Source organism: Cebidichthys violaceus, unplaced genomic scaffold (assembly GCF_023349555.1).
Source record: "Cebidichthys violaceus isolate CVI_PGR_0920_01 unplaced genomic scaffold, fCebVio1.0.p SCAF_26, whole genome shotgun sequence".
Lineage (NCBI taxonomy): Eukaryota > Metazoa > Chordata > Actinopteri > Perciformes > Stichaeidae > Cebidichthys > Cebidichthys violaceus.
Genome location: NW_027176439.1, coordinates 4,399,371 through 4,419,866, shown reverse-complemented (window position 1 = coordinate 4,419,866; position 20,496 = coordinate 4,399,371). Strand labels below are relative to the sequence as shown.

Genomic DNA, 20,496 nt, shown 5'->3' with positions numbered 1-20,496 from the left:
AATAAAGTGAACAGATAAACTACTTCATGTACTCTATATATATATATATAACTCCGCCGTCTATAAATAGTTACCGGTAAATTGTTTCCACATTATATAAACATTAACAGTTGCAACAATATTCTTTTATTGCTTTCCCAATATACTTAAGGGAACTGTTTTGCACTATGGAGGTCTAATATTGTCTCAAGAATCAATAAGAGGAAAGTGACTGTTACACTCACTCCCCTGATGAGTCATATTACTGTGTGTCTTTATGTCAGTGTGTGTGTGTGTGTGTGTGTGTGTGTGTGTGTGTGTGTGTGTGTGTGTGTGTTGTTTATTGTGTGTGTGTGTGTGTGGCGTGCTCTCTGGCGGCGGCTCCTACTTGCTTTTACGTGATGGACGGAGGAAGTGAAAGGAGGGGACATGTGCCTCCATGACAACCCACCTGCTTGTGGCCCTTTATAAAGCCAGGCGGGGGGGAGGGGAGGGGGTGGGGGGGGGGAAGAGAGAGAAGGGCTAACCGTTACTGTCAGGGCACTTTGAGGAACAAGGGGGAGGCCCATGCTGCCTGCTGACTCAAACAGCTCCCCATGCGCAGCTTCACAACGGAGCCAGCATGCAGACAGCGTCCGCGGCTACGCCACAAATCCAGACCCAACGCATTCCCCCTTTTTAAAAAAAAACACTCCTGCGCATTCCACACGGGACCAAAGGCGGCAGGATGCCATGCTAAAGGACGACACTCAGCCCCACACACACACACACACACCTACACACCTACACACACACACACACACACACACAGAGAGAGAGACAAAAGAGGGACATGCTCCAGCATCATCCGGCAGACTGGACCAAACGCAGAGCGACTCCAAACCAAACCGAGTGGAGCAGAACACATTGGGAGTGTGAGAGTGGAAGAGGGTCCGACCTGCTGCTGGATCACCACCACCACCTGTGAGGCGAGCGTGTTCTACAGTACTACTAAGTGATGTTAAAGACGCCACCAATTTGTTTTTTCTCCTCTAATCCACACGTCGTTATTGTAGACTACTCAGTGTATTAAATATGGATTATACCATGGCCACAGAAGGAAAAGAAAGATAAGCCTTTATCTCGTCTTTTTCACTTTTTAAAAGGAAACCTCACACACACACACACACACACACACACACACACACACACAGTGCAGACTTTGATTGAACACTTTCTCTCTGGTGTTTTTAGGTTTTTCTTTTATTCCCCATTTTTGCTGAACTTTGACCTCCTGAAGACAAAAGCCCCCGAAACAAAACGAGACATGCTGCTAGTCCTGTTCTGATACGTAGCAGTACCCTGGACTCTCTTACGCCTCCATCCCAGTCACGCTCCAAATATCTTCATTTCAATATTTAACGCTAGGAATTTATAGTGTTTATAGTGTTATTCAAATACTAGTAATGAGTGATGGAAATATTGATTGACAGATAGTTCGGTCAAGGTTCATCCTGCGACCACTTATCTCTTTCTTTGTTATCCTTTTCTGCTCTCTCGCTAACTCGCTTCAATTTGTCTCTTGACTCAACTTCAGAAGCTAAACCACTGGATTAGCTAGACCCTAGCTGAGTTTAGGATCTTTAAGTTTCAGTTTAAAGTCAGCACATCGACATCATAGTCACGTTTAATTTAAAATCAAATGTGCTGGAACTGTAGAGCCTTTGTTTTCCTGACTCTAAATCAGAGCACACACACTATATTACACTGCTGGCAACTATAGCAACAGCACTATTTAAGTCCAACTGGCAAACCTGGAGCAAACCACTAACACATTTTAAGAAGCGAATAGCAATATAACCAGTGATTTGTGGCCATGGTATAAGTGTGAAGACACACAGTGTGAGGTGTCCAAGGCAGAGTTCTTAAATGTTCTACATCAAGAACCCTCTGATGCTTGAGTTTGAAGTCTACGTCTAACCTTCCATCCACAGACATAATGCGCTCCGCTCCACTCTTTAAGCCATACTCCGATGCCCTGCAGTACTTCTAGCCATGTGGGGGACGTCACCTCACGGGAACACAATGCAGAAAAGACCAGGTAGAGAGAGAGAGAGAGACAGTAGAGCGAGGTAGGGAGAGATTTGGCTGCTGGTCTACCACGTATTCTGGCAGAACACACACACACACACACACCTATACACACACACACACACACACACACACACACACACACACACACACACACACACACACACACACACACACACACACACACACACACACACACTCATGCAGTAAAGTTGCAGTACTGTGATCAACCAGCTAACCTGACGGCTTGGTCCTCTCTGTATACGGGTGCTCTGAAATGTCCTGCAACTCTAAGCAACGGCATTCACTGTCAACTTCAATATCCTAATTTGTGAATTTTAGAATGAACTACAAATTAGCCTAAGAGAAAAAAAATTAAAAAATCAGACAAAGTGGAAAAGCACACTTCTAAAAATGGATAAATCAAGTGTAGAAGTGCACTAATCTTCAATGGATGCTGGTGAAACTCCTTTCTCCACAAGATGGAAGGGAGCCGCTCGCATTGTTGTGAATGTGTTATAAAGAGCGCACGGAATTACCTTGCAAATATCCTAGATTTACTCGATTCATGACATCGCTCGCAGTGAGATTAGAAACATCCTCTACAGGCCAGAGGAGGGAAGATAGAAGAATCAGAGAAAAAGAGAGAGAGAGAGAAAAGAACAAAGGAGGGGGGGAAACAAGAAAAAGATCAGGCAGGCAGCAAAATGCATTTTGCAGTTTCAAAAACAACTTTTTTTTTAAAAGAAAAGAAAGAAGATGAGAGCGATGCAAAGCAGCCAGGCAATGGTGTGTGTGTGTGTGTGTGTGTGTGTGTGTGTGCGCGCAGAATCACTTCCAAATGATTCATCTGACACATATTATATGATTCCCGCCGCAGTAATCCTCACTGACATTCACGGCTCATAAGATGATCCCGAGCTTTTGGGTTTTCGTCCTGAAAACGTATTGAGTCGACACGTTACAGAACATTTGTGCACATCTGGAGCATGATTCTGCTTTTGTTTTTGAAGCGTGAAGCTGGGAGGAGAGAAGAACTGAAGAACAAAAAAAAAAAAAAAGAAGTGAGCAGAGAAGAGTGCAGGCAATTGCAGTCTGTGATCAAACAGACAATTGAGACGAGGTTTCCGGTGCTCCTGCATCTCCGTGCGCGACGCGCTCACGTCACGTGACGGCGAATGTGGTGAGCAAAGTGTGACGACGACGATGATGATGATGATGATGATGATGATGATGAGCGTGAAAGTGATGTGTGAGAATATGAAGTTGATGATGATGTAGTGCGATATGAATGAGTTGGACTGTCCCACATCTCATCAGACAGTGAGATGACATAAAATGACTGGAGCACAGATTGGAGTTTTTTAGTCTTTAAATCATTTTTGAAATAAGTGAATTGGTTGAAAGTGGGCGGAGCAAAAGAGTCACTCAGTAATTGTAGAGTGAATTAACTGTGTAGTATATACAGTCTACCACAGACATGGTATTTTAACACACATGCTATAGTCCATCCCTATATTTGAACTGTTTTATGTTTTAGATTCTCCATGTTACATTTTGTTCTTTGTCTACATATTTAAGGAGCATTGTTGTTGGGAGCATGAGATCTAATATTGCGTATGACAAATGAAGAACTTGGAACCCTTTCATGGCCTTTTCTATGACGCCCTATATTACATATTAGTATGGCATACGATACAATGGCAATTTTTGTTTTTATGACATGCTATACTATGACTTTTTAAAATCAAATGTTCATAAATGTCATAATACTAGGACCTTTTTTGATGGCATACTATACTATGACTTATTGTGACATTTTTGATGGAATACCTGTGTCTCCCCTAAGTTTATAGCTTTGGGGGGGGGGGGGGGGGACACACATGCCGTCTGTAAATAAGATAAATAACATCAGGCTGTTTGGTTTCTTTAATAAAGGAACAAGGTGTAGACCTGTTCTATAGGAAAGGGAACCTTTAATGACTTCTGCTCTATACAAAACAAAATGAAACAAAATTAACTCCACCTTCAAGGGGGGGGGGGCGGGGCGCCCCCTACTAGAATGGTAGGGGAAACACTGCATACTATAATATTACTTTTTATGACATATTATACTATGACTTTATTACAATTTTTCAATGATATATTATACTATAACTTGTTATCACATATTTTATGAAATACTAGACTGCGACTTTTTAATTTTGATGGCATACAATAATATTACTTTTTTAAATGACATACTATACTATGACTTTTGTCACATTTTTCAATGATATACTATGAATTTTTTCTGTAATTTGTAATGACATGCCATACTATGACTTTGTTATAGTCATATACATTTTTTTTCCCTAAATTATATTCCTGATGGCATACTATACTACGACATTTTCATATAATTGTTTTGTATAAATTTCAATAATTTATGACGGACTATACTATGACATACTACCCTTTGACTTATTCATAATATGATATATAAACTGTAAAGAATCTGTGGTTTGACATTACATATCTGAGATATTTAGGTCCACTGAAGTTCAACTCAACCAATTCCATTATTTCCTCCTGCTGCTGCTGCTGCCTTTAACAAATGTTTACAGTACTGAGACTCCAATCTGCAAAAAAAATATTATCATTTGCATCATTGTCCATTTTCATGCACATTATGCTGAAATAACCAATACTTTTGCTACACACACACACACACACACACACACACACACACACACACACACACACACACACACAAGTCATATATTGTGAAGCCCTGCATTGAGTTAACTTCTCCATAAGACGACCGGTCATCTCTCTAACTCTCGTCCATCGGCTGCTCCACTCACCGTATCCCACGGTGGGCAGGCCCAGGTGCTTCATGCGATTCTTGACCAGCTCGGAGAGCTCCTGTCGCTCGGACCGTCGGTACAGGTTGAGCCTCTGCTGCGAGATGCGCTCCGCTCTGCTGGACGGCTTGGTGGTCTTCCTGCTCAGCCGCCGCCGCGCCCACTGCATGCTCTTCTTCCTCAGCAGCGGGTGCTCCGACTGGTCACTCGTGGTGGAGTTCCTGTGGGCCTTCTTCTCCTTCCAGGACTCCCCGCGCTCACAATGCTCCTCGCCTTGCTGCGTGTTTATGGACACCTGAGACTGGGAGAGCGGGGGGGGGGGGGGGGGGGGGGGGTGTTGTTAATGCGGGGCACTGTGCGTGAACGGGTTTGTGCCGACTCGACTGTTTTGTTACGTTCGTTAAAGAAACACCTGCCTGTGTCCACAATAAAAGCAAACTTTTTCATATTTCAGGCACCTGTATCATCAAGATGTGACGGCAGTGAGATTTACATTTTCATAAGCCAGAAAAAAACGCCAGCATTGAATTATCGATGGGTGTGTGCTGTGAGCAGAAAGAGGACATTTGAGGAAAATAGAATATAAATGATAATTAGATAATAATAATGAGCACATTCGGATCTTACCTGTGCGTAACTGTCCTTGCACTGAAACAACAAACAGACATCCAAACAAAAAGAAACGCAATGAAAGATGGAGGCAAACAAAATCATACAAAGGCTCAAAGGTTTGCACATGAATTATTAAATATAGTGTATTTACAATTGTATTAATGGTGGGAAATTAACACTGTCTATCAACGGTACATTTCTAGTTTGAGGCTGGTGAGTTTGGATCTGACGTTAGCCACTTACATAACCTGCTAAATATCATATAGGCCCTGATTTATTTTGTATTAATCACACAAGTTGTTGGATAATCTTTTGTTGGCAATGGCTCAAATGCATCATTTTCCCTTTTTTTTTTTTATATTTCCTTCTCCTGGCATAAAACTTGTAGAAGAGAGAAAGGCAAAAAGGAGCAAACGACGACAGATGAAAAGCAGCAAGAAAAGGCAGCTGGTTAGAAAGAGAGAGAGGGAGAATGGAGAACAAATTAGAATTTCAAAAAGAAAGAAAAAAGGTAAGAGAGAGAGAGAGGTGAACGTGAGGGATAGACTAGGAGTGAAACAAAAGTCGAAAAATTGCAAATCATGGAAGGACATCATTCAAATTGAAATAAGAAGGAATGAAGCAAACGCAGAATGAGGGAATGAATAATGAAAAAGCGGCAGCAGAGCCTCGGCGAGGTCTCCGACATTAAGCGTTCGATAAAAGTGAACTTGCTTCTGAGGTCGAGAACATGTGCGACTCTGTGCGGTAGATCCCGATGGGGATCTCGGCGCTGGAGGAACAGAGCTTCTGGAAGAGTCTGCCATAAGTCCTGATCCACAGGTCCTCTTCCGTGATCTTCATCTGAAGGATTCGGAGAATAAGAGTCAAGCAGGTGCAAGCGCAAACTCTATTCACTCGAATGCTCAGCAGCGCGACCGTTCCGACTTACGGCGCACAGGTACCCAGAGCCAGGCGTGGTGTCCAGACCGAGCAGCAGCCTCGCAATAGCGATCATGTAGTCCTTAACAAACGACTGTGAAAGCAGAGAGAAGAGAACTGCTGTGGACAAGCCCGGCCACAAACGCCTTGTTCAGACATCAGGGTTAGACATACATACATACACACATACATATTGTGCTATCCCACCTGGTAAAGCAGTGTATCCAACATGCTGATGCTGAACACCCGCCCCGCAGCAAACGGCAGCCGGAACATGAAGGCCAGGTTGGAGCCCTTATCGCGCTCTATCTGGAGAGAGAACCAGAACAGAGCAACCCAGATATTAAAATCTCACCCGTTTGTTGACTCAACTATTTGCTCTTTTGCGCCATCTGCAAAAAAGGGACTTGAAGACACGACTAAAGTCTTCACGGCACACTGGGTTAAGAGGGTCGTCTTCTCTTCTCAGCGGCCCACTGCTCCCAATAAGCTAGGGATGGGTTAGATGCAGTAGTCAAATTTTGTGTATGTATATATAAAATACTAACTTTTAACTTTTTTTTAACAATTCCTTCTGTGTCTTTTACTATCAGTGCTGGAAAAAACAGACATAACGGCACATGAGAAAGAACATGATCGGTCCTGTTTTTAGTTTCGGGGATGGTGAAATAGCTCTATTTTTACTGAACTAATGAAAATATACAGGGGGAAGAGACAAATGGTATGTTTACCACTAAAGACACAAAACATACTAAACATATTGAACTTTGAAGATTTTTCTTTTCTTCAGTATATTTACATCTTCAAGGGTGATTTTCATTTGGAAACATTACGCTGCTAGAGATCATCTTCCTCAATGCAGCTTTGATCTTTGATCGGCCTTTTTGAAAACACGGATGGAAAAGAGAACAGAGGTCAAAAGCCACGGAGTCGTAACACGGTGCCTTCTCAACAGCTCACCTTCTCCAGTTTGGAGAGAGCGAGTGAGTAGCAGTCCTTGGCTCTGAACTGCATGAACCTCATGTTGGACGGATGCGTGAGCTCCGTGATGATGCTGAGACTGGGGAACAACCTGAGCGGGGGGGGGGGGGGGGGGGGGGACATTAAAGAGAGACGGATGTTAGTGAACCCCTCGTAGCAGTGATAGATGCTTTTCATTTTGGCTGTTGAGTAAAAGAGTTCTTTTGGGCGACTGTAGTCCGTCTTTGAGGTGAAGTCGCCACGCGGCGCCGACCGTTTACTGGACGTTCCCCACACAGTGACACGCTGTCCCCGCGTTACCTGAACATGGTCTGGACGTTGACGATGGTCTTGGCGTCCGCCATGTAGTCCTCCTCGGCGCTCATGGTGCTCTCCTTGTCCACAACCACCAGGTTGTCGGCGTAGATTATGCCACACTGAAGCAGGTTGTCCAAGCTGGTCCATTCACAAAAACAGCAGAGTTCATAACGGCACGACACGTCAGGGAATGTTATAACAATGGTAATCTATCTGTATTTTGTAACAAAGATATTTTAACTATATTATAGTATTATAAATCAAATTAGAATTTTTGGACGTGCTGTACTACTACTCTTTGTGACACTTATGACATACTGTACCATGACTCTTTAAATCAAATTTTAACAGCATAGTGTACTATTGACTTTTTATGATGAAATACTACACTCATGTTACACAATGACATTTAATCACGTACAGAATATTAAGGCATTTTCATGACAAATACTACCTTTTGTGACATTCTGTTGTCTGATATACTAAACCATGACTTTTTAAATCACATTTACTATGACTAACTCTTTTCGCATCCATTTACACATACTAGGACTTATTTATGGCATTTTTAAAAAGTCATACTAAGCTATGATTTTACAAAGATTGAAAACATTTTCCATGTGTGCAGACGGTTACATCGCCGATTGCTTTTGATTGGACGGCACAACAACGTTTCCTCGCAATCAAATTAACTTAATTAACCAAGCTCACTTAAGAGCTAACGGTCCAACCTGGTTTATGAAATCGCTAGGTAATAACTCGCTAATGTGGGAATAAGAATGTGATTTATTCAGGAGGCTCTAACACAAATAGAAGAACTACTACTGAGATGGATGTGGTCATTAAATCAAGGAATCAAGCGAGCAGCTTTTTATCGGTTCACAGGTAATCCAAACACATACTTATCGATTGTGCCGGCCATGAAGTAAACCATTGGAAAGCAGCAAATGGCCTCTAGGAAGTGGTTGTCTGGCCTGGAGGGGAAACAGGAAACGTCATGAATTAGCCCGACGGACTGATTACCTCCCATAAACTCCAGGGACACGTTATGACACTGTCGCTGCAATCTCCTGAAATGAACTTGTTGATCGGGGAAGCGCAGAGACCGTGTTAACTGTTGAGTGGAAACGCACGTTTAAACTCTGCGAGAGGATTTAACTGGTTGCTATGGAAACCCCCCCCGAGGTCGTCACTCAGCTTTTCTCGGCTCTCCGTCGGCGCGGTTTATTAGTTTCAGCGACCGCAGAGATTTGGCCGAAGTTAATAAAACTCAGAAGTGAGTTGGAGCGGAAAACACACACCAGACACACACACACACACACGCACACACACACACACACACACACACACACACACACACACGTGTGTGTTTACATACCCTAACACACAGCTAGGCTTTCCTATGCAACGAGGGACGATTGAATAATGCAAAAGCCATTTCTTTCTTTATCTTGAAGTTGAACGCCAGCCCATAGTTCCGACTGAGCTCGGCTGACTGCATTTCGGTGGCTTTAAATTACAAACTCACGGAGCGCCGGAGCATTTTTCATAAATCTATTTCAAACCCACACGCGTCCACAAGCAAATGTAAGAAAACACAAACACACAGATCCATTTCCTCACATATTCTGAACTCTTTGACTCAGTTCTCTACATGAAAAAACGTTTTTTTTATTATTAATGTAAAGATTTAGATGTTCATTAAGCTAAAATAACCAACTCTACGGCTAACAATTCTGTCCCTTTGATTATATGCTCATATTCAAAAAGCTGATTATTTTGCATCTGTATCAAACTCTGACATAATTGAAATAAAACGTTCTAATACCACTAAACCTTTATCAACATGAATGCACAGCTGTATCAGTCTACTTTTTTTTTTTGAAGTTATCATGAAAATGTCGGTGGTTTTTCCATCCCTGTAGGAGGAAGAACAAAGGAATAGGACTGTGAAAGGTCTTACTGGTTGTCCAGCAGCAGCACTATGGGGTTGAGCTCCTTCCTGGGCCGATAGTAAGCACGCAGAGGGACGATGAAATTGTAGAGACCGTTTCCCGCCGTCTCCGCGGACACTATGATCAGCTTATTCTTGAAGCCGTACGCTTTGGCGTCCTCAAAGCTGCTATGTGAGCAGCCCTGGACGGAGACAGACAAGTTCAACAGGAAGTCGGTCGGCAGATATGTTACATAACATAACAGTTCGTATTTCTTATAAAACTGCTTCTGTCTGTTCCTGTGTGTGAATTCACCTTGTCGAGGCGAAGGCAGCAGAACGGAGCTTTCTGTGGCAAGAGGTGGCACAGAGTTGGAGAGCTGCCGATGTAGGGCGAGTTGGGAGGGTAGCCCTTCACAAAACTGATGGAAAACAAAACAAGAATTTACCAAACTTGAACATTGTAATAGCGTGGCGTCAACGAGCTGGAGTGACGAGAAGTACCGCCTCGTGGTTGTATGCCTCCGCCAAACCCAGTCAAGTTGTAGTTTTGATCCATGCCTATCCAAAATGTCATCGCTCCAAAATAATAATAAATCGTGGTTTATGAGGTCACAGTGACCGTGACCTTTGACTGCTGAATTCTAATCCGCGAGTCCAAGTTGATGTTCGTGCCAGATGTAATGAAATGCATCATACCAGGTGTTCCCGAGATGTTGTGTTCACAAAAAAAAAAATGGGACGGATGGACGACCCCAAAAATATAATGCCTTCGACCCCGGCCGTCATCTTGACTGACACACAGCTTAAGTACCAGAGATCCACCAGCAATGCGGTCCTTTATTCCTCCCATAGGCTCTGAAGGAAGTGCTAAACACAACCTCACACAAAAATAGTGCGGTCTTTCATTCAAATCTAAAATTGACATATACATTATTAAATATCACCACTAATGGCTGCCAATAAATAACATTTACATCTTTACGCTTATCGTTAAAATCTGTTTTGGTGAAATGACTGATGTTCATGAGCCCGGAGGTCTCATTCCTGCCCAATACAAACTACACAAGCAATTACAATGTTTTTTGTAGTCTGTTTAGTTTTAATCGTGTCTCATTTTGTTTTTTCGCAAAACAATTGTGTTCGTTTGGTTCTGCGAGCCCCGATTTGTAAAACGCCAGTTGTAATTACCCTAATCAGTTTCACGGTGCCCTCTAGTTTGCCAATAAAAGAGATTCAGACTTTGTTTATTGGTGCATGTACCGGGATCACCACACGATGGCGCTGTGGGACCTTGAGCGGCTCGGTTCTGTTTCCCCGCAGACTCTCCGTCCCCTCAACTACTGCGTCTGACATTTCTTAAAAGAAGAAAAACTACTCAAGCGTCGAAAGGCGCAGTAATAGGGGCTCTGAGGTTAGAAGGACCGTGTCGAGTCCAACTTTAGAAGACCCAATAACAGTTACTGTTCAAAAAGGAACCGACTGTGGCAATGAGAGGCATCCAATCTGTCCTAAAGTTATCTCCAGCTAATGAAAGCACATACAGGGAGGGAGGAGAGAGGAACAAAACTGCCGAGATGAACGGATTACTCTGAATTGCTACAATGGCGACTGATAGAAGAGCGTTGAAGATCTAAACGAGGACGTGCAGCATGAGCTTCACTCAAGAGGAGAAGCGATGACCCTCCCTGTCACGACATGGACATTCATCACCGCCATGTCCGCGCCATTACAGCATCGTGACACACAGATTACACGCCTGTTTTCAAACCCATCAATCTCTCCTCCCACAACCACCGAGACGCGAGGAAAGAGGAGGACGACGACAGGTGACATCAATCAAGTTTATAGGGAGCACAGGACGCCTGCAATACGAGGACGTTTCACTTATTTTACTGCCACGTGACAATGGAAAACCACAAAATCTCTTTTTGGGGTCGATAACGTCACTCACTCCGACGCGACAGAACCCTCCTCGTCCGATTGGTTGGTCTCGTCCTCCGACTGGTCGCTGAGGAGGTCGCAGGGCAGAATGGCGGAGGAGTCGGCGATCTCCAGGACGGGCGCGATGCTCGGCCTGCGGCTTCCGGAGCCGTTCTCCGTGGGCAGGGTCAGCTTGCTGCTCTCCTCGGGGGGATCGGGGTTCTGGAGGTCTATGGCCACAGTGCCTGGGAAAAAAAAACGACGCGAGGCTGCTGCGTGAGCGGAGAACTCTACGGCCATTTAGAAACAGCACGTGCAGCACTTTCACTGTAAATGTGTCGTTCTAGACAACAATGTATGTTTGCGCATAAATTCCTTGGTGAATCCATAACCATTTTATCTCATAGTCATATCGTATATGTATTAGTAATACAGTCTATGTTGAGCTTACTCAGCATCTTTGCCACTCACGACCCTATTGCCTTCTTTAGCTCAGCTTTACCTTGAGGAGAAAATGTATTGCTTTCTGAACCATGTAATTGTACTCTCAGGTTACAATAAAAGACATGCAAACAGTACTGACATTGTATGTGTGTGTCAATAAATATATCCCTAAAATACATCATACTGGCTTTATGATGTATGCACATATATCTGGCATATCAGATACATGATGGTGTATGCACAATACATATATCTGACATATCAGATACATGATGGTTTATGCACAATACATATATCTGACATATCAGATACATGATGATATATGCACAATACATATATCAGATAAATTACGATATATGCACAAATACATTATCAAATACATGATTATACTGCATGTACAATACATGTATAATCTCCTATGAGAAAATTAGATTTTGAATTGTTTCATTGAAATCACTAAAGCATTAAGAGGTGTTCCTAATAATAAAATATCACCGTGTCCTGCACAGTCTATATCATCCTATCGCTTGTACAGTTTGATTGCAGGACTACTAAATATGTGTGGAAAAGTGATGCATCATGCGCAAACTTACCATATGCAGTGGCCTGATCAACTTTTTCACAGGTCAAAGAAAAAGCACAACACAATAATGTCAGCCAAGAAAGTAAAAACGCATGTAAGGAAAAAAAGTCATGCATAAACAGTCAGCGAAAAAGCATACGGCATCACCAAGGCAGCCACCGCTCGGAAGTGTGAGTAAGTAAGCGTCGGCAACAAAGCATCCATTTTCTCTTTGTACACGAAAACCCTTTCAACCTAACACATGTGCGACTGTCTGCAAACTGAATATACAGCATCTTCTCTCTCCTTTACCGACTTTCCAAACATTCTTTTGTCTTTTTTTTTTTTTTCCCCTCACCCATGCTGGCGATGATGCTGTGCACGGGCAGCCTGGAGGGGGCGTCGTAGAGGCCGGTGACAGACAGGCCCTTGTTGTGCTTCTCCTCCTCTTTGAAGATGAAGGCCGAGTTCTCCTCCTTGGTGATGTTGATGTAGTAGCAGGTGTCTGCGGCAGCCATGATGTGGCGGGGGCCCGGGTTGAGGAGGATGCTCTTGTTGTCCTCCCGCTTCACTCCGATCAAACACACACCGTACCTAGGAGGTAAAAGCTCTAAATTGTTCTTTTTTTTTTTTGCTAATTAGATCAAACATCGTTGTGGTGTTGTTGGGACTAAGCTAGTGGAAGTTTTACTGACTTCTTGTGGGCGTGGAAGGAGGCGTAGGTGAAGCTCTTTCCATCGTACTCCCCAAAAAACTTGCTGTCACACAAGCGGATGTGGTAGACCTCGTTTCCAGAGCAGCGTCCGTAAATCTTCTGCCACTGCTCCGGGGACATCTGCCCCTCCCTGAAACAGCATTATCATCAGAGACACTACTTAAAAAAAAAAAAAAGGACAGTAACATGAAGTTTCAGACTCCTACAATGGACTGCTAGCATACAGCAGTCGTGTTTTTAAGAAAATAAACATATATTGTGTCTAAATTAAATGTCAGAATGTAATATATTGACTCAAAAAGTCATTTCAATTCATAGCAGAGGGCACCGTAAAATCATTTCGGACCTTATTTCCCCCTAGACTGATAAATCTATCTGACCATTCACGACCGTATATTCACAATAATGAAGAAAAAGAGGAAAGTCCGTGAGGTTATTTTATTTAGGCAATTCATGTCCTTCATGACTTTTTAATCAATGCGATAACATTTAAATTAACGACGTCCAAAAGGAAGTCTATTCCCAGTCCTGTCACCTTCACAGCCCCAAGTCAGGGCAAGTTTAAAATGGATGAGCAGTGAAGATATAGTGGTCACCTTGCACAAAATATGTTTAAAAAAAAAAAAACAGGCTAGATTTATTGCCAAGCAAGAAGCAGGGTCATGTTTACTGACTTTGACAGAGACAGGTTTCTGCAATGGCAAGCTACAGTCTGTATAACTGAAAAGAAACAACTGCTGCAGGAGCGTTAGTGACATTCTTTCAACAGGAATAATGTAATAACACAAAGGGATATTAAACATTAACGCAGAAATCCGATTTAGCGAGATAAAATGTTTACTTGGTGAAAGCCACGAGAGAAGGAAGATGTCGAGCTCTCCTGCTACTGCTTAACAACATATCAAGCCAAACAAAGATTCTTATTGAGAGTCACTAACAAGTTTAATATTTAAAAAAAAGCTGGAAACTTAAATTACAGTTTTAACTAAATAACCTTAAAGGAATAGTTTTAACTTGTTTTGGGCGATAAGCTTCTTTGAAGTTGAAAATATTGCTACTACGCTCACATAGACAAGAATCTGTAGCCAGAAGACAGTTAGCTTAGCATAACAACTAGAACAAGGTAATAAAAAGGTAATAAAATCTGCCTACCAGGATGTCTAATGCTCACCGTTTCACAGTATGTTGTTTATTTAATCCGTTCAAAAACCTGTTGGTAGGCAAATTTTGTTAGACTTGGACAGAGCTAGCTCTTTCCGTCCGTTTCCAGCCTTTATGCTAAGCTAAGCTAATCACCGCGGGCCCATCTAATGGACGGACATTCGAGTCGTTATCGATCCACGCGTCTAACTCGAGGCAAGAATGCGAATAAGTGCGTTTCCTCAGGGATCAGAAATCCAAACAATTAGATTACTTTGACTGTAAGAGCACTTTCTTACATTTGCTAACTTTTAAATTACCTCAAGTTGCGAATCACGTTCAGTATGTTACTTTGAGAAAGCTGCGGGACCATAGCGACAACTCACACTAACGTGACTCGTCGTTATTGTGAAGTAGTAGCGTGTACTCACTGTCCTCTGGAGGTGTGAACCAGGAGTGTGACTAAGGTGGACGTGGCGGGACACACACAGTTCAGTGCCAACATGGCATACTTGAACTCCTCTTCACAGACTACGTGATCTGATTGAAATGGATACATTGCAATGATACAATATGTTAGACTTAGGCTTTTTAGCTTATTAAGGAAGTTTAACTTTTAAAACGTCTAAGTGGATCGAGTAAAACAATCGTCGCGGCGCTTACCTGCAAACTTCACATGGAATTTATTTTCTGGTTTGAGAATTTGGACGTAGAGAGGGCAATTTGGAGCAAAATCTTTTGCAGCCCAAGCCCTCAAAATAGTCTGATGATCCTGCGGGACGAGAAAAGGCTCCATTTCACTCATCCGGTAACTCATTTGTAAATGCAATCTGAATTTTATGGACCATAAAGTTTCACTCAGCGACTCGAAGTGCTCCTGATACTCAAATGGCAGGGCCACAAAATCACAACGTCGTATGAACATCTCAAACGCTCTCGGCCAAATTGCAATGGAGGGGAATGTGAGGGGGGGGGGGGGGAATTGCTTCATTTGAATCATCGCGAGACAGTTTGGACCGGACTTCTCAGACTCCCGTGAGACGAGACTCACGGCAGCGGTTCGGTCGACCTCGTTCCTGCTGCTGAGGATGAAGCAGGCCTCGGCGTCGTCCATCCTGAGCGCAGATAGAAGAGAAGAGACAGAGAAGAAACAAAAGACAGCCGTTTCACCGGTTCAGCCAAACGTAAAAGTCATTATTTACAGAGATCAATGCTTCGTAGAAAAGCCAGGCAGGGGTTGAGTGCTAATGTCCTGTGACAAAAGCCCCATTGTAGTGTGAAAACAATCCCGCTGATATTTGACTTAAGAGCGCAGCGCTAGCGACACACGAGGGGCAGAGAGCATTCATTCGTGACAGTAGACACACATGAACTGATATATATATATATATATATCCACCCTAGCAGGGCTGATGTTTCCATGAGGCTTACCTGTCTGGGTGATTTTTATCTATTACATGTTGGTTGCGTGAAATTGCCATGGAATCTAATCACCTGCAGAACGCTGCACATTGAAGAGAGGTTCTTTTAAAAAAAAAAAAAAAGGAGATGGGCTCCTGGACAGATTTATTTTAATTTCACGCTATCGTGTCCTAGTGAGAGGAACTCAAGACTCCATTTCAACCGGTATCTCAACATGAGCTGCAAAGCGTCTGCCGGCAAAGCGGCAGGATCCGCCTGAATGGCACACTGGGGCTGGAATGCTTAGTAGGGACGGAGACGAAATGTAACGGGTCAAAACATATCCCGGTTGTGAGCCATCGCTCTCTATTGCTGCCCAGCCTGTGTGGCCTTTGATGTGAGCAGATGATCAGTGTAGATTGAAATCATCCCCCATTTACACTGATGCGCAAGCAGAGGGCAGCCAAGTGAGCGTGTAAGTACCCTGGACTCTGATTTGCCAGTGGAGGACTCCAACTTTACTGTAATTTAGAGATTCTTATTCAGAAAGTAAAATGAAATAAAACATAGATTCTGTGCTAGACTTAAAGTCAAACCCTTTAAACGACACCGTGTGCAGATTCAACGACGGACTTTGTTAGACATTAAAACAGGGCCTGGTTTCATACAGCCTGATTATCACAGTGAGCACACTATTCGGTGCGGTTTTATAAAGAAAGGTGGAATCGGAGACGACGCTCCCGTCTGCTTCAATGCATTTGTCTGAATGACTCACTTGGCCCTCATCAAGTCCTGGTCTTTGAGGGCAGATCCTTGAAGGTAGATGACCCTCTGGGACCACAGAGGGATTTGGAGGATGCGGCGAACCTGAATGTCTATCTCCGTTGGACACAGGATCACCACGTAGTAGTCCTGCAAAAACAAGGTTTACCAACGCATTTATTGCCATATTAGATCATGTACGGGCTTTTACAGCTTGCTGCATATCCTACAGCAATACTACACAAAATACTTCTTTAAAAAAAAATGTCACAAAATGGAATAAAGTTCGCGGATTTAAACATAAATCTATGGTTATTGTCATCCTGCTTATCACGCAACCGTTCCTATGATTTTTCACGTATGGTATTTATACTGTCTACACACACACACGACTCTTTTGTTTCGGTACCTGTAGTCTCGGATGAGCGTAGAACTCGTTCAGGAAGTCCATCAGCAGGTCGATCTTCAGCGAGCTGACACACAACACCACGTGTTTCTCCGTCTGCGCCCGGTGGCGGCTGTAGTTCCCTCCTAACTTCTGGCTCTCCATCCACAGGTATGCTAGCTCTTCAAACTGACGAAAGGACAACGACGCCGACGTCAAAACGCAACAAGACTTGAATGAGTAATGAACGACAGACTGATCGGCATGTCTGGACACGGGACGGTCAACGTGAAAGTTTGCCAGGCAGCAGGAGTTCATTGGTATTGCTTCCCCAGCACGTCTGTAATCTTTACAAGTGAATCACACAGTGAACAGGTAGATTTACAATGCAGCAGGCGGGAGCCGATAGGACTTGGCCTGAATTTTGAGTAATATTTGCAGACGTCTTCTGCAGCCAAAAATAACGTCAAGAGGAGAATGCATTTAATTACGTTTCTGTAGCCTGTGATAGCTGGAAGAAAATGTCATTTCATATTTGATAATAGTCCCACAAAGGTCGTCACGAGATGCGGAACATGACAAGAATTGCTAACGATGAGACGGCAGCTAAAGTGTGGAACCCTTCGCTGTAGATTGGGGGGGGGGGGGGGGATGGACAGGTTAGTCAGTACCTGCAGCGGGAGCACCACCAGCGCAACGCAGATGAGAATGACCACCAGCAGCTTGGAGGGCCAGATCTGTGGCGTGACGTCCCCGTAGCCCACGGTGGAGAAGGTGACGATGCAGAAATAGAAGGAGTCAAACAGGTCCAGGTGCTTCCCGGCTCTCTCTAGATGCTGGATCCCACAAGCTCTGCAGAAAGATGAGGAATTGCACTCTGTGACGCCACATCAGACATGTCTCCTACGGGTAAAGGTAATTAAAACGTGTAAGCTCCACCAGGGAAAGCTGTTTCAGCCCGGAGGACCAGATATCAAACTCAATTTGCCCAAGATCAAAAAGGGCAGTAGAGGAAATACACCTGAGGCTCCACAACAATAGTGTCACTTAAAGTGACACCATCGATTGCTCCGTCGGTTCCACCTCCCAGCTTGTGCCAAGTCATTTGTGTTTTTTTTACATTGACGAGTTGGAGATTTAATGAATCAATCAATGGGGATTTCTGACTGGACAGAGTGGAGGAGGCGGGTATAGGCCAAGGCACAAGAAGGTGCTTAATTAAAGGTACAGTGTGTAGCATTTAGAGGGATGAACTGGTAGAAATGGAGTATAATATTATTAGTTACGTGTTTTTTTTAAGAGTATAATCACCTGAAAATAGAAATAGTTGTGTTTCGATTACCTTAGAATTAGCCGTTTGTAACATATGGAGTGGGTCCTGTTCACGCAGCTGGCCGCCATGTTTCTACAGTAGCCCAGAATGGACAAACCAAACAATGGCTCCAGGGTCATTCACGTTTTCCTGATTTAGCATTGGCCATAGTTCTCCTGCGTGCTTGGCCTTCGCGAAAAGTGTCCCGTTTACTCACCGCTAAATGATGCCAAATCACACCCACTAGATGTGTAAAGAAATACTTGATCATTTTGTATTTCAGTGACTCACCTAAAACCTTAAAACACACTATTGAAAACACTTCCGCATAAACAGTCACACACTTGTACAGCCGTGCAACTTGCACGTATTTGGGAAGTAGTGAGCCGACAGCTTGATAAATGAGACTTGGATTATTCTGCACATGTCGTGGGAGGAGTTGTAACCAGATGTTGAGATATACTTTTGCTGTTGTTTATTGCGGACCCCAATTATTTCAACTCATGAAGACTTTTGTCCGTTAAAAGATTCTCCGGTCAACGTGAGGGTATGCGAGAAAAGCTTTTTTGATTTACAAATGATCATTTTATGGGTAAAGTATTCCTTTAAAAAGCTAAATATGTAAGAAGTGACATAAAAACACAATAGTCTTATAAAAAAAACTACGACAAACGGAAGAATAGCAACGGTCAGCTGTGTTTTCCTCTTAATTTATCACATTTTCCTGCCGTGTTTTCTTGTTGTCCGTTCTCGTGTTTCCCTGCTGTTCATCACCGTTTTGTAATGGCCTACCTTCTCCACCACATACTACTGCAACTGCGGTCAAGATGATGTTTTCTGGGCCATGTGGCGGTGCACAGCGCAGGAAACCGATTTTGCAGGAAATGCACGTCTGAGCAGAGGTTCACTCACCCAGTGAAAACCAGACACATCAAGGTGCAGATGAGGATGAACACCTGGTTGAACATGGCAGAGTGGGTCCTCTGGATGGCGCGATGGAAGTCATTCTGGACACGGGGGGGAAAAAAAGAGATTACTAGATAGCTGGGTTTGTATTACCATATCCATACCAACTATATAAGATGCAAGCTCTCAAGTCAAACAAGGCTCGAAAAAAAGGCATTTGCTGTCTTTATATTTATTAACTTCGCCTTGATGATGGTCATGATGGATATAAATCATTAACAAAGACATACATTCGTTACACACGACCCATAACCAACTCCACTGTTTTGTTTTTTTTCTCCCACTCCGTCTTGATGGAGCAGCTCACGACTCATTTCCAGTTGCACCTTGTTAGCATGTTCTGCCTGCCACCGCCTCGCTTCATCGCCTCTCCAAACTGTCCCTGTTTTCTCTCCATGGTGCTGGTCCGCTTGGCCCCGGATTCTACCATCTGCCCAACTGCCGCCTTGGCACGAGGCTCTTACCCTGTCATGGTCTCATCTCAAATCGCAGCGAGAGAACACACCACGCCAGTTGGATGTGTCATCTAATTGCTTTGAATTCCGTGTACCAGCACCTACTGTACGGTAAATCCTGGATCCAGTATTGATACTAGAACAGCAGAATTCTGTGAACCCGGCATTTTTTTTTTTTTTTTTCATCCCTTACATGTTTTCATGCTGCATTGCAGTGTTTTGTTTTGCCTGCATTTGCTGTTGGTTCTGCCCGTGTTTGAAATGTGCTGTGGCGCGCAATAAACTACATTTATCATTTTCTCGTTCCGTACAGGCCTACAGTGTATTAAGTATTTGCACGCTTTGCAGTTGCATCATTAATCCCCAGCAACGGCGGCTGGTGGCGTAATGAACATCAACTGAACGAGTGGGAGTCATAAGTAGCTGCCTATGAAACCATCCAGGAAAAGATACATACCTTGAAAAAAAATGCTGTAATATGGACGTGTGCCTGTTTGATTTCAAACTAGAAGAATTCATATGATTTCTTAGGAAACTGTGGAAAAAAATGTCCCCGCGCCTCTTATCTCTTCTCTGAACAAGAGTCGGCTCAGTTGCCCTGATTTAATGGCGTTAGCTTTTAAATTAGCCGGCAACCTCATTTATCAAAGCAACCAGCGTTAGCGTCAACCATCGCCAACAATGTTACACAAACCAGTAGCTAATGACACTAGCTTCAGACAGATACATCGGCTGGTGCACAGTGTCAGCTCAATTTAATTCTCTTCGGATCGCTAAATTGTATAAACCCAG

At 43.4% G+C, this 20,496-nt stretch overlaps 1 protein-coding gene across 21 annotated transcripts in view; it reads right to left on the bottom strand.

The window, feature by feature from the left end:
• LOC137879901 (potassium channel subfamily T member 1-like) overlaps positions 1-20,496 on the bottom strand; it is a 68,024-nt gene that overhangs the window by 3,575 nt on the left and 43,953 nt on the right. For 7 of the 21 annotated variants that reach the window (XM_068720858.1, XM_068720862.1, XM_068720861.1 and 4 more), the window contains 21 exons: positions 19,196-19,290; positions 17,643-17,823; positions 16,996-17,160; positions 16,600-16,736; positions 15,087-15,538; positions 14,855-14,963; positions 13,264-13,413; positions 12,927-13,162; positions 12,600-12,620; positions 11,594-11,807; positions 9,956-10,061; positions 9,670-9,842; positions 8,609-8,680; positions 7,710-7,844; positions 7,389-7,500; positions 6,636-6,737; positions 6,439-6,522; positions 6,222-6,350; positions 5,523-5,543; positions 4,896-5,196; positions 2,589-2,651 (listed from right to left, as the gene is read on the bottom strand). In XM_068720858.1, the coding sequence (XP_068576959.1) occupies positions 2,589-2,651; positions 4,896-5,196; positions 5,523-5,543; positions 6,222-6,350; positions 6,439-6,522; positions 6,636-6,737; positions 7,389-7,500; positions 7,710-7,844; positions 8,609-8,680; positions 9,670-9,842; positions 9,956-10,061; positions 11,594-11,807; positions 12,600-12,620; positions 12,927-13,162; positions 13,264-13,413; positions 14,855-14,963; positions 15,087-15,538; positions 16,600-16,736; positions 16,996-17,160; positions 17,643-17,823; positions 19,196-19,290 (3,058 nt within the window). Of the gene's footprint in view, positions 1-565; positions 2,340-2,588; positions 2,652-4,895; positions 5,197-5,522; positions 5,544-6,221; positions 6,351-6,438; positions 6,523-6,635; positions 6,738-7,388; positions 7,501-7,709; positions 7,845-8,608; positions 8,681-9,669; positions 9,843-9,955; positions 10,062-11,593; positions 11,808-12,599; positions 12,621-12,926; positions 13,163-13,263; positions 13,414-14,854; positions 14,964-15,086; positions 15,539-16,599; positions 16,737-16,995; positions 17,161-17,642; positions 17,824-19,195; positions 19,291-20,496 lie in introns of those variants that run through there. The other 14 variants (XM_068720869.1, XM_068720876.1, XM_068720870.1 and 11 more) reach the window with 11 other exon arrangements.